Consider the following 13,216-nt stretch of genomic DNA (forward strand, 5'->3'; position numbering starts at 1 on the left):
TCACACGAAGGAAAATAAACAAGAAAAATGCGTCGTCTATTTATTACACACTGAATCTAGTCGTTTTGTCTTCTTATCATTTTCATTTTAGGGGATGGAGGACCTAGGCATGCTCTCTCTGGTATGTTCCATGTATGGTTCCCAAATTTGTTCAAACATTGTGACTTATTTTTTAAATTATATGTTATTTTTTCCAATGGAATACATTTATTCATTTCCATGTACCATTGCTGTATACTCATGTTCTCTTCCATTTTTTTGCTACTGCTAATGAATTTTTTTTGTGCTTTATCCAGTTTGAGGCCTAATTCTTTACTTTTTATGTTATTTAAAAGAAATATCTCTGATTTCTTTGGTATGCTATTTTTTGTAATTTTATTTAGTATCTGATTTAGTTCTTCCCAAAACGTATTCACCTTCGCACATGTCCAAGTTGCATGTAATGTTGTTCCCATTTCCTTCCCACAGCGAAAACATCTATCTAATAATGTTGAGTCCCATTCTTTTAATTTTTGAAGTGTAATATATTCCCTGTGTAACCAATTATACTGTGTAATATGTAAAGTTGTGATCATTGTATTCTTCATATTTCCAGAACATAACTTTTCCCATACTTCATTTTTTATCTTTATGTTTAAATCCTTTTCCAACTTCAGCTTAGGTTTATAGTTTATTTCATCACTCTCTTTATCTTGCAGCTTAATGTACATGTTCATTATAAATCTTTTAATTATCATTGTATCTGTAATCACATATTCAAAGCTGCTTCCTTCAGGTAATCTCAAGTTGTTTCTCAATTTATCCTTTAAATAAGCTTTCAATTGATGATATGGAAACATTGTACCATGAGTTATTCCATATTTGTACTTCAACTGTTCAAATGTTAATAAATTATTTCCCAAAAAACAGTTTTCTATTCTTTTGATTCCTTTTCTCTCCCATTCTCTAAAGGAAAGGTTATCTATTGTAAAAGGAATTAGCGGATTTTGTGGCAATAATAATTTTGGTATTTGGTAATTCGTTCTTTTTTCTTTCTAAGTGGATCTTCTTCCATGTATTAAGTAAATGATGCAATACTAGTGAGTTTTTATATTGCACAGTTTTTCATCCCACTTATAAAGTATATGTTCCGGTACCTTCTCGCCTATTTTATCTAGTTCTATCTTAGTCCAGTCTGGTTTTTCCCTTGTCTGATAAAAATCCGATAAATACCTTAATTGTGCGGCTCTATAATTTCTAAAATTTGTTAACTGCAAACCACCTTGATTATACCTCTCTGTTAATTTATCTAACGCTACCCTTGGTTTCTTCCCTTTCCACAAGAATTTCCTTATTGTTCTCTTTAGTTCATTAAAAAAAATTTCTGTTAAGGGAATTGGTAATGTTTGAAATAAATATTGTATCCTTGGGAACACGTTCATTTTAATGCAGCTCACCATCCCTATCATTGTTAGCGGTAATTCTTTCCAATGTTCTAAGTCTTCCTGCAATTTATTTATTAGTGGCTGATAATTTAGTTTGTACAAGTGGCTTAAATTATTATCTAACCTGATCTATAAGTATCAGATTGCTTGTGGTTGCCATTTAAATGGTGATTCTTTTAAAAATTCTCTATAGTCTGCGTTACTCATTGGCATCGCTTCACTTTTATTTGCATTGCACCTCAATATTTCTTCAATTTCTTATGTAATCCTTTTATTGATATCTCTGGTTCTGTTAAGTATACTATAACGTCTTCTGCAAATAAGCTAATTTTATACTCCTTTATTTTTATCCCTTTTATCTTATTTTCTATTCTCATCAGTTCTGCCAAAGGTTCTATTGCTAAGGCGAACAATGAGGGGGATAGTGGACATCCCTGTCTAGTTGACCTACTTTATTTAAATTGATTCGATACATATCCATTTACTGCTACTTTCGCCAACGGTCCATTATTACAATGCTTTAATCCATTTTATAAATTTTTCTGATAGACTGAACTTCTGTAATACTTTAAATAAGTAATTCCACTCTACTCTGTCAAAAGCCTTTTCTGCGTCTAAAGCAACAGCCACTGTTGGTTTCTTATTTCCTTGAACTGCATGAATTAGATTAATAAATTTACAGACATTGTCCGTTGTTCGTCTTTTCTTAATAAATCCAGTGTGATCTTGTTTTACAATTTTTGGTATACAATCGGCCAATCTGTTTGCTAATAATTTTGCTATTATCTTATAATCTGAGTTAAGTAGAGATATTGGTCTATATGATGCTGGTGTTAATAGATCATTACCCATCTTTGGTATTACTGTAATTATTGCTGTCTTACATGTTTTGTGTTTCTTCTATCTGGTTCATTACTTTCAGGAGAGGAGGAATTCATAACTCTTTAAATGTTTTATAAAATTTTATTGGAAATCCATCCTCTCCTGGTGTTTTATTGTTTGGCAGCTTTTTTTAATATATCTTGTACTTCCTCTATTTCAAATGGTTTTATTAGTTTTCTTTGTTCCTCTTCTTGCAGTTCAATTTTAGCTAAAAATTCCTCTATTTTGTCATCTTTTCCATCATTCTTAGTTTGGTATAATTGTTCATAAAACTCCTTAAAATTTTCATTAATCTCTGTTGGGTTTTATGTAATTTGTTTGTCCTTTTTCCTTGATGCCAATATCGTTATTTTAGCTTGTTGTGTTTTAAGTTGCCAGACTAATATTTTATGTGTTTTTTTTTCTCCCAGTTCGTAATATGTTTGCTTTGTTTTCATTCTGTTCTTCTCCACCTTATTCGTTTGTAATGTTTCGTATTTAATATTTTTGTCTGCCTATTCTCTGCTTTTTGTTATATCATCCCTTTTTACTAATTCCTTTTCTGTACTTACTATCTTCCTTTCCAACTGCTCTGTTTCCCGATTATAATCCTTTTTCATCTTAGTCACATAACTTATTATCTGCCCTCTAATGAAGGCTTTCATTGCGTCCCATAATATAAATTTATCTTTCACTGATCCTGTGTTTAATTCAAAATATGTTTTAATTTGGTGTTCAATAAACTCCCTAAATTCCTGCCTTTTAAGTAGCATGGAGTTTAACCTCCATCTATATGTTCTTGGTGGGATGCACTCCAGTTCTATTGCTTATAATCTGATAGTAATCTAGCTTTATACTCAGTTTTCCTAACTCTCCCTTGAATATGGGCTGACAACAAAAACATATCAATTTTTGTTTTGTGCCGACTCGAATAATATGAATATTCCTTCTCTCATGGGTGCTGCCTCCTCCATATATTGATAAGTTTTATTTCCTGAATTGATTTAACAATAAATATGGCTACTTTATTCTTATTACTTGTCTTTTGTCCAGTTTTATCCAACATTGGGTCAAAATTAAGGTTAAAATCTCCTCCTATCAATATATTTCCTTGTGTGTTTGCAATCCTCAAAAAAATATCCTGCATAAACTTTTGATCCTCCTTGTTAGGCGCATATATATTGAGCAAATTCCAAAATTCTGAGTTTTTCTGACATTTTATCATTACATACTTCACTGCCGGATCTAATATCTCCTCCTCTATTTTAATTGGTACACTTTTGTTAAATAGTATGGCTGCACCACTAGCTTTTGAATTATAGGATGCTGCCGGGTTCCACTTCAGTTAGATATGTTTCCTGCACAAATGCTATGTCTATTTTTTCTTTTTTCAGTAAATTTAATAACCTCTTCCTTTTAATTTGGTTATGTATTCCATTAATGTTTATAGTCATATGATTCTTCATGGCCATCTTATATCTTGCTTATATTTCTTTTCCACCTCTTCGCCACCTCCACCCCCCTTTTCCCCATTTTCATCTCTTACTTTTCTCTTATTAAACTTAATGTACAACAACACACTTAAAACATAAAGTACCCCCGCGGTTCCCACACCCACTAATACCTTAACCCCAAAAGTTCCCTCCCTCTCTGAGTTGCCCCTTATCCCTTGACGGGATTCATTTGGATTGTGATCTTGCTCGCAGCGTCAACTGATTTTGCAGTGACGGTTCTTCCCTTTCCCCCCAGCCCTCCCCAGAAAACACTTTTTAAAAAAAACACATATAACAAAGCTCTCTCATTTTTTCCACCCTTACTTCCTTCCTTCCCTTCTGTTTTTCCTCTTTAGTTCTTTGCATATACATTGTTTTTACATCTTTATATATACTTTATCACCGTTCTTCATTCTTATTACACTTCTTCGTCTTCTTCTGTCCTGCAAATGTTCTGCGAATTCTAGCGCTTCCTCTGGATCCAAGAACAGTCTGTTTTGCTCCCCGATATAAATATTTTAAGCGCAGCTGGATGTCTTAACATGAATTTGTAACCTTTTTTCCATAAAATAGTTTTCGCTGTATTAAACTCCTTCCTCCTCTTTCAGAGTTCAACACTTATGTCTGGGTAAAAATATATTTTTTGACCTTTTTATTCCAATGGTTTATTGTCTTCTCTAACTTTATTTTCTTGACCGTTCCAGTATGTTTTCTCTTATCGTATATCTCAAAAATTTTACTAAGATGGATCTTGGCTTTTGATGTGTGGTTTCGGAGTTAGTGCTCTGTGAGACCTTTCTATTTCCATTTCTTCCTGTATTTCGTTCCTAGGACATTTGGGATCCATCCTTTTATAAATTCCTTCATATCTGTGCCTTCTTCACCCTCCTTCAGGCCCACTATTTTTATGTTGTTTCGCCTCCTATAATTTTCCAACATATCAATTTTCTGAGATAACAACTCTTGCGTCTCTAATTTTTTTGTCACTTTCTTCCAATTTTTCTCTTAAGTCAGTCACTTCCATTTCTACAGCTGTTTCCCACTCTTCCACATTCTCTACTCTTTTCCCTATTTCTGTCATTACCAGCTCTAAACTTTGCATTTTATCTTCTGTTCTTTTCATTTTTCTTTTAATTACATTAAATTCTAATGATAACCATTCTTTTAATGACCTCATTTGTTCTTCAAAAAAAACTTTATCTATATTCTGTCCATCAGTTTTACCTTCTATTTCTCTTTGTCCATCAGTTTTATCTTCTATTTCTCTTTGTCCATCAATTTTACCTTCTATTTCTCTGTGTTTGTGTCTTCTTCTCTTCTTTGTGTCTGTGTCTCTTCTGTTTTTCCTGTGGATCTGCTTGCATCTCTTTGTCGGGCCTCTTCTTGCTGGGCCTCTTGTTGCTGGTCCTCCCCTTTTGGGCTACTCCTCTGTTGTGCCTCCTGCTGTTGATCTTCTTGCCGGTCATCTCTCTCCCACGTCGTTCCATTCTCTGCTCCCTTTCTTGTCTTCCAGATGAACGCCCTGGTGTTGGGCATCCCTTAGCTCTTTGTGCTGTGGCTGCCTCCTCCTCTGCTGGGCCCCCTCCCACCGGTGTCCTCTTTTTTTCTGTGGGTTGTGCACTTTTGATTGGCTCCAAGAGCCATTTTTGAAGTCCACCGGCAGATGAGTCGCTACTTCTCAGGGCATGCACTGACCTCGGGGGTTGGGTGCTCTTCGCCACCACAGCATTCTGTTCCTTCATGCAGGTAAGGCCGTCTTCTTTTTTCTTCGGCAATTTTTCTTGGAGAATGCAGCTGAAGAAGCCTCTTTATTCCCTGAAGAAGAGCTCAAGCCTGAATTGTCGGTGATATATCTTTGCTTTTTATGGATACTGGAAAGACCAGCTGAGTTCCTCCAGCATTTTGGTGTGTTTATACTACAATCACAGGGTCAATTTTCCTCCACAGATGCTACCTGACTCTCTGACTCTCTCTAGCAGCTTGCTGTTCTTTGCTCCAACCTCCAGCATCTGAAGTCTCGTGTATCCAAATCTTGATGAAGCCGAAAATGTTGCTTCTGTTATCTTGATCTTTGCTATATAGAGTAAGCTGCTTGACCTGCTGTTTTTACTTCAATGACGGTGTCTGCAGATTTTCATGTTTTACATTTGTTTATCAGTGTGATCTCTCCTACCAAACTGATTACTTATGTATTCCATTTACATGGTCAATAAGTTTTGGATTATCTTTCAGATAGTGCTGAGAATTACTGGTATGTTAATCAAGGTGGTGAAATTGGGATTGATGGAACTGATGATGTGGCAGACTTTGAAAGAACTCGGACAGCATTTACCACCTTGGGTATGTGGAATCTATCAACCTGTGGAAACAATTGTGGATGTTCAGATTGCTTCAGCTAATTATGTAGATGACTCAGCTTAGGTTCTTCATATAGAAACCTAACCCTTCGTTTTGTGATGGTTCATCAGAAAGCTGTGGATTAGTGATCTAGTCTAGAGATTTAGGTGGCAAAAATCAGGCTACCTGCAGTGTACCGAGAGAGCTTGGCCTTGTGGTGTCATCTTTGAGACCGGATGACACCTCAAGCCCTCTATGGAGGGATCTTGCAGCAATGCTTTAGAGGAGCGAGAGATTTGCCCCACTGCAGATGTAGGGCTTGACACGATCAGCTATCCATTTCCCTCCACAGACGCCACCTGACTCTCTCCAGCAGTTTGCTGTTCTTTGCTCCAACCTCCAGCATCTGGAAGCTCGTGTATCCATATTGTCCCTGTTGTTCCTCCTGTCAGTGTAACTTTATCTTTGGCCTCCCAGAAGAGAAATAAGTTGTCATTGAGCTCCGGCATCCCTAACAATAGGAGAAAGTGAAACAAGTGTGCCATCAGAGTTGGTGTGTGTGGATTCACCCGAGTCTGCTGGGTCCCTTCAGCTTCTCATTGTAATGAAAATGATAGAAATTGGATGTGTCCAATTTTTGCTGTGATTGCAAAATGCCTTTATTGAGGAAACCCGTTGAAATGCATTTAGTTCAACTGTGGTTTTGATGTCTCTTTCAGCTATTGAAGGTTCATGTTCAAGGTTCCTGTTTAAAAATATAATATTTTTTTGAATATTGATGCTAATTCATAACTGATGCAGCTAGCTGTCATTGAGTGCTAACTGAAGTTAGTTTTGCAGTGATTTTTTTTCTCTCCATTCTGTTGGTTTAATGCCTGCATATAAAAATGGGGAAAGTTGCTGGAATAACTTCTTTTTTGTTTGTGGATATTTTTCAGGCTTCTCGGAATCTTATCAAATGGAAATATTTCAAATTATAGCTTCTATCCTTCATCTGGGAAACATAAACTTTCAGTCAAATGATCGTGATGGTGAGCGGAGCTTTGTTCATGTGAGTACATTTATTATCTTGGCCATTTAAACTTTTTTTGTTTAACATTTGAATAACCACAACTTTTGCAATAATTTTTTTTTGAAAGCTACAGAAAGCAGTTGTTTGTTTTATGTAGCTTTGCTATGTGGACCATAATGTTGGCTCAGCTCCCATTTCAGGAAGAACTGGTTGTTAAGTAATTTGTGGTATTGAATTGAGGCCATTTTTATTAATGCTTGTCTTTGTTTTAATTTTGGGGTTTTTTTTGTAGCGGTTGATGCGAAGTGAAAATTAATCACCTCTGAAATATATGCAAAATGATAAAATCCATCCTTTAGTTGTTTGACAACCTTGTCTCCTGTTTCAGTTCCATACTCTGGGTTTGGGTGGATTTGATCTGTGCTGTCCTTGAATGTTGTTTTTGAAATCAAATCACTTATACGATCTTGATTACAATTAGCCTCAATAGTTGGTGACACTGAAAGGTTTCTGATGCTGTTTAACCCTCTGAGTTTCTCCTGCAGATTTTTTTTTGCCACAGCTGGTCTCAGATCAAAAGAGTAAAAAAAAACCACACAATTGCAAAGGAATTCAGCTGGGCTCAGGCCAAAATCTTCAGTTATATATCTTTACCTCCTATGGACACTGAGTGTCTGAGTTCCTCCAGTATTTCTGTGTTTTTTTAAAAACTACAATCTCAACACCTGCGGATTTTCTTGTTTCACTCTATATCCAAGAGCTAGTTTATTATCATGCAATGTGTGGACTAAGAGCTCAGCCCTTGGTGATGGGTCAAATGGAAAAAGCCTGTCCACACCATGCAGACACCACTTCATAATTTTAAGCAGGCCCTATGAGAAGTAAATAGAGTAGCTTTAGCCATTACTTTATTGGAAAGGAGATAAATTCTAGGGTTCAATAGTAATCGGCTTATATTCAAGTGCTTTTTGTTGGTGGGATGGCAGTTGGGGAGAAAGCAAGCAATCTGATGAAGAGCAATGATGTGGTGAATCAACTGGCTTTGTCAGTGAGTTGCTGGTGGATGAGTTAGTTCCATACACGTGAGGTTGTTTTTGTGACCCGAGAAAGGTGAACAGCAGGCGTGGGTGCATCTGTCACTGCTCCATGTGGTGTTAAAGAACCCAAGTGTTCTCGGATCCCTGCAATATGCTGGGTAACTCCTTGGTGCCATCCAATGACTGCCAGAACTGGATGTTCCCAGTCTGGAAGTAAATGGTAAGAGTGCATTTTCTCCTCATTTATTTTATCCTTTAATAAATGACGTTGAGTTTTTTTCCATTTGAAACAAACGGTTGGAGAGAATTTTGGAAAATCATGACTCATTCATAATTTTTTAATGATTTGGGAACAATGACCATTAAATCTTGGAAACTTGTCTATATTCGATCTCAATAGTGTCTTCTTTATTCTTAAAATATTTTTATTGAATTTAACATAATAATCCTGCGTACAAAGTTTACTAATATAACAAAAACCATGTCATGTATACATATCACAATTTAATATAAATGTAATTTAAAAAATCCATATAAAAAAATTAATATTATTTTAAAAAATAATTCTGGATAGAAACCAATTGAGTTACATGATATCAACCCTTGGTCAAAACTGTCTAATTTGATGATATGATCTAGGACAGCCATAATTAAAACTGTATATAATCAATTAATATATAAAAAGAAAAAAAAACCAAAAAAAAATCTCATTCAAATCTACCCCCTCTAATCAAGGTTAATGTAGAAAAAGAAGATATAGATCAAATAGCGACCTTCGGAATCCAGACAGAGAATCACCGGAGCATCCAAATTACTTAAATCTTCCATTCATAATAGTATTCCATGAATGGACCCCATATATTTTCAATTTGAAACTTTCTATCTATAATGTTGCATCTAATTTTCTCCAAACTTGAGTATGGCATTACATCAGGGAACCATTGTGTATGAGTAGGTGAAGATTCATCTTTCCATATCATTAAAATTGCTCGTTTGGCTATCAACGTGCTAAAAGCTAAAACTTTCTCTTGAGATGCAGATGAAAGTATATCTGGTTCATGAGAAAAACCAAACAAGGCAATTAAAAGGCATGGTTCTATTTTGATCTTAAAAATCATTGGTAAAGATTGAAAAATGTTTTCCCAAAATCTTAATTGGGAAACTCCCAAAATACATGGCTTCAAAAATTTTGCACTTCTCACATAATGGATTAAGAACTGCATAAAAATGAGATCATTTAAGTTTTGACAGATATATTCTTTGCACCACCTTAAATTGTAATAAACAATGCCTTGCACAAAATGAAGAATCATTAATCAAACTAAGAGCAGAATACCTGTCTTCATTTGGAAATGTTGTATTGAGATCATGTTCCCAATCATTTTTAATCCCAGCCATTGAGGCTGATCTTAAATCCACTAAGTCATTATAAAACATGATATTAATCCTCCATGAACAAACTGTAAGCTACAAAATAGATCAATAATATTTGAATTTGTGATTCGAGGAAAATCGTAATTTTAACTGAACAAAATACCTAACTTGTAAATATCTAAAGAAAGGTCTGTTAGAAAGATTAAATTTACCTCAACAGAGGCAAAGTTATCTCAAATAAAAAGATCTTTATAATTTTTGATACCTTATCTGACCTTTCCTTAAAGTTTGCATCTAATACAAGAGGCTGAAAAAGATGGTTATCTATAATGGGACTAGCAAGAGAGAAACGGTTATAATATCTGTAGATTTTAATTATTGAAGCTTGTAAAGATGGGCAAGAACATGAAATCTTTGAGTAGACCTCCCCTTGTTGATGATGCAGTGTACACAGGTGGTGAAATATTGTACCCCTTGGTTTAAGGTGTTATTACATTATTCCGGGGGGGGGTTCAACAAGTTAACTCTGACATTCATAGAGCCCTATAAAAGACCAGACGCACAATAAGAACATTTGAGCACATTTGAGCTACAATGACACAAAAGATTAATTGGTACAAAACAAGAGGAGAATGGGAGCACTGTGCTGGGTTTCTTAATGGTACACTGCACTTATTTTCTTTTGCCTCTGGTGCCTTGCTCTCTGAACAGTTAGAACATATAGAATGTCTCCCATTTTCAAATGTAGAGCCTTCCCTTCAGCTCACATGACACGATGTCTTGTATCAAACTGCTGATTGTACCTGATAGATATCTCTCCATCCTCTTCATGTTCACATGTCTGCTGAGAAGCCACTTAAATGCTATTATTGTATGTGCTTCCACCACCACTCTTGGCAGCCTGTTCCTAGGCACCCTGATTTAATAAATCAGTATTTATTAAAAAATAAGAGCCCTAAATATTGCTTTTCAAACCTCCTCTCCTCACCCTTTAAATGGATGTTCTCTCGTATGTGATACTTTTACAGTGGGGAAAGAGATTCTGGCTATTTGGAACATGAATTCTCGTGCTTTCTTCTTCCTTCTCTGCATCTTCTGGGAAGTGGGTGAACTGCTCCATTGTAATTTAGCCCAAACACCATGTGTCTAGTTTGGTTTATGCTCCTATTAGAAGCAGCAGGAATATTAATTCATGGCACCAGCTCTTGAATATTCAGGTGGTACAGTGAGAAATATAATTTTGATTGTCTTGAGTCATAAATCTTAGCTGCAAAAGTTTCTTGATTTTCCTCCTCATCTCTATTCTAAAGAGATTTTTTTAAAAATTCGGAGGCTGTGCTCTCTGGTCCCAGACTCTCCCACCGTAGCAAACATCCTCTCTAATTCCACTCTGTCTCGGTTTCAATGATTTCCTCTCTCATTCTTCTAAACGCCAGCATGTGCAGTCCCAGAGCCTCATATGTTAAAGGTTTAATTCCAGGGATCATTCTAGTGAACCCCCTCTGTACCCTCTCTAATGCCAACCTGTATTGAATTACCTCTGGCAGTTGAATGGTTTGGAGGAGGCTTCTGTAGAAGTCACAAGCTCCAGATATGGTGCTACAGGTGGGGTATAATTTGGGAAGTGACCAATAAAAGTTTGTATTTACCCTGTCCTTGTTCTTGTTAATCTGAAAGACTAGTGACCAAAATGTGTTTTAATTGTCGGCAGTCAAATAATAAACACCTCCATCGATTCTGTGAGTTACTGGGACTCGAACAAAACCAGATGGCCTATTGGCTCTCTCATCGAAAGCTTGTTACACTGAATGAAACTTACATCAAATCAATGACAACGAAGCAGGCCACTGGCTCCAGAGACGCTCTCGCAAAGCACATTTATGGGCAACTTTTCAACTGGATTGTGAATCAAATTGATAAAACTTTAAAGTCCTGCTCAAAGCAGCGTTCCTTCATCGGTCTGCTTGATATATATGGGTAAGAGAGCTAAGCCTTGTTCTTTAGACCTATATCAGTTTAAAAACTTGCTGTTTAAATTCTTTAAATCCTCTTTTTAGGTTTGAAACATTCGAAAGAAACAGTTTTGAACAGTTTTGCATTAATTATGCAAATGAAAAGTTGCAGCAGAAGTTTAACTTGGTAAGATTTAAATAAGGGGAGCATTTTAAAATTTAATTCTTGAAAACATCTCTTATATAAATCATCTCATTGTGTAGTTTTTAAAAATTTATTGTGGAGGGAAAATTGGGCTTTGGGTATGAACACTGACTTTGTTTTCTGATGTGACATGGAATTTTCTGGCATAGGAAGATTGAATTTAAGTTGATGGATGAGGTTTGTGAATGAATCTATTCAAATTGGTATCAAAACTGTCTTAAACCCCTTTCACACTTGCCAGTCATCCCAGGAATCAGACGCCAATCAGCCTTTAAAGAAAGCAAAATCTGTTCAACTCTGACATCATCTCACGCTGGGGATTGTCCACCCCCGGTGTCTGCAGATGCCGGCGTTGAGATCAGGCAAGTGTGAAACGGGCAATTGCATTGCAGGCACTTCCTATTAAAGATAGAACAGACCAAACGCTGGGGATAAACCCTTGTGCAAGTGTGAAAGCATTCAGTGTCCCAGTTAGGAATGACCTAGTGTGAAAGGCCAAAACCACCCCCCCCCCCCCCCCTTTCATTGAACAGCCGATTTACTGGGATGCAAGTATGAAAGGGGCTTCACATGGAGTTTTTAAAAATGTGTCAGAGCTAAGTTATTAATTTGTGGGCAGATTGTGCAAGATTATTCTAGTGAAAGGCACAAGGTGGCTGGTTGTGAAATATCAAAAGCTCCTTTATATAGAATTCTAGAAAATTCAACAAAGAAGAGTCTTCACCCCAGCATGTTTGTTGCATGAATCTTTAACGGGAATGGTTTATGGTCTTTTTTTTGTATTAAAAAAAAACTTTTCAGATAATGAACAGTCAAACAATATTTTCTTTGTCTGATGGCGTCATTGCCCCTCTGTCTACAGTTGTAATAGTTTCTGTTACCTCCAACCTTGTTTGCCCATCAACTTCTATTATTGCACAAATAGTGAATATTTGTTTTCTTTTTGTACTGGGGCAATTTAATGTAAGCTATTGGAATAAAAAAAAATGTCTGATTAGCAGCCACAAGAATTTCAGTGCATATGTAAACTGCGCTGGGTGGGTCACGTCTCCAGAATGGAGGACCATCACCTTCCCAAGATCGTGTTATATGGCGAGCTCTCCACTGGCCACCGTGACAGAGGTGCACCAAAGAAGAGGTACAAGGACTGCCTAAAGAAATCTCTTGGTGCCTGCCACATTGACCACCGCCAGTGGGCTGATAACGCCTCAAACCGTGCATCTTGGCGCCTTACAGTTTGGCGGGCAGCAACCTCCTTTGAAGAAGACCGCAGAGCCCACCTCACTGACAAAAGGCAAAGGAGGAAAAACCCAACACCCAACCCCAACCAACCAATTTTCCCCTGCAACCGCTGCGACCGTGTCTGCCTGTCCTGCATCGGACTTGTCAGCCACAAACGAGCCTGCAGCTGACGTGGACATTTACCCCCTCCATAAATCTTCGTCCGCGAAGCCAAGCCAAAGAAGAAGAAGATATCCAAAACTACAAGCACACAATTGACATTGATCTTCAATCCATTGA

The 13,216-nt window shown here is 36.7% G+C and overlaps 1 protein-coding gene across 1 annotated transcript in view; it reads left to right on the forward strand.

Moving 5' to 3' along the window:
- LOC138758957 (unconventional myosin-Vb-like) overlaps positions 1-13,216 on the forward strand; it is a 160,428-nt gene that overhangs the window by 49,024 nt on the left and 98,188 nt on the right. The window contains exons 8-11 of the mRNA XM_069928633.1: positions 6,011-6,118; positions 7,054-7,166; positions 11,250-11,515; positions 11,596-11,677. Of these exons, the coding sequence (XP_069784734.1) occupies positions 6,011-6,118; positions 7,054-7,166; positions 11,250-11,515; positions 11,596-11,677 (569 nt within the window). The remainder of the gene's footprint in view (positions 1-6,010; positions 6,119-7,053; positions 7,167-11,249; positions 11,516-11,595; positions 11,678-13,216) is intronic.

Source organism: Narcine bancroftii, chromosome 3, assembly GCF_036971445.1.
Source record: "Narcine bancroftii isolate sNarBan1 chromosome 3, sNarBan1.hap1, whole genome shotgun sequence".
In the NCBI taxonomy this organism is placed as follows: Eukaryota; Metazoa; Chordata; class Chondrichthyes; order Torpediniformes; family Narcinidae; genus Narcine; species Narcine bancroftii.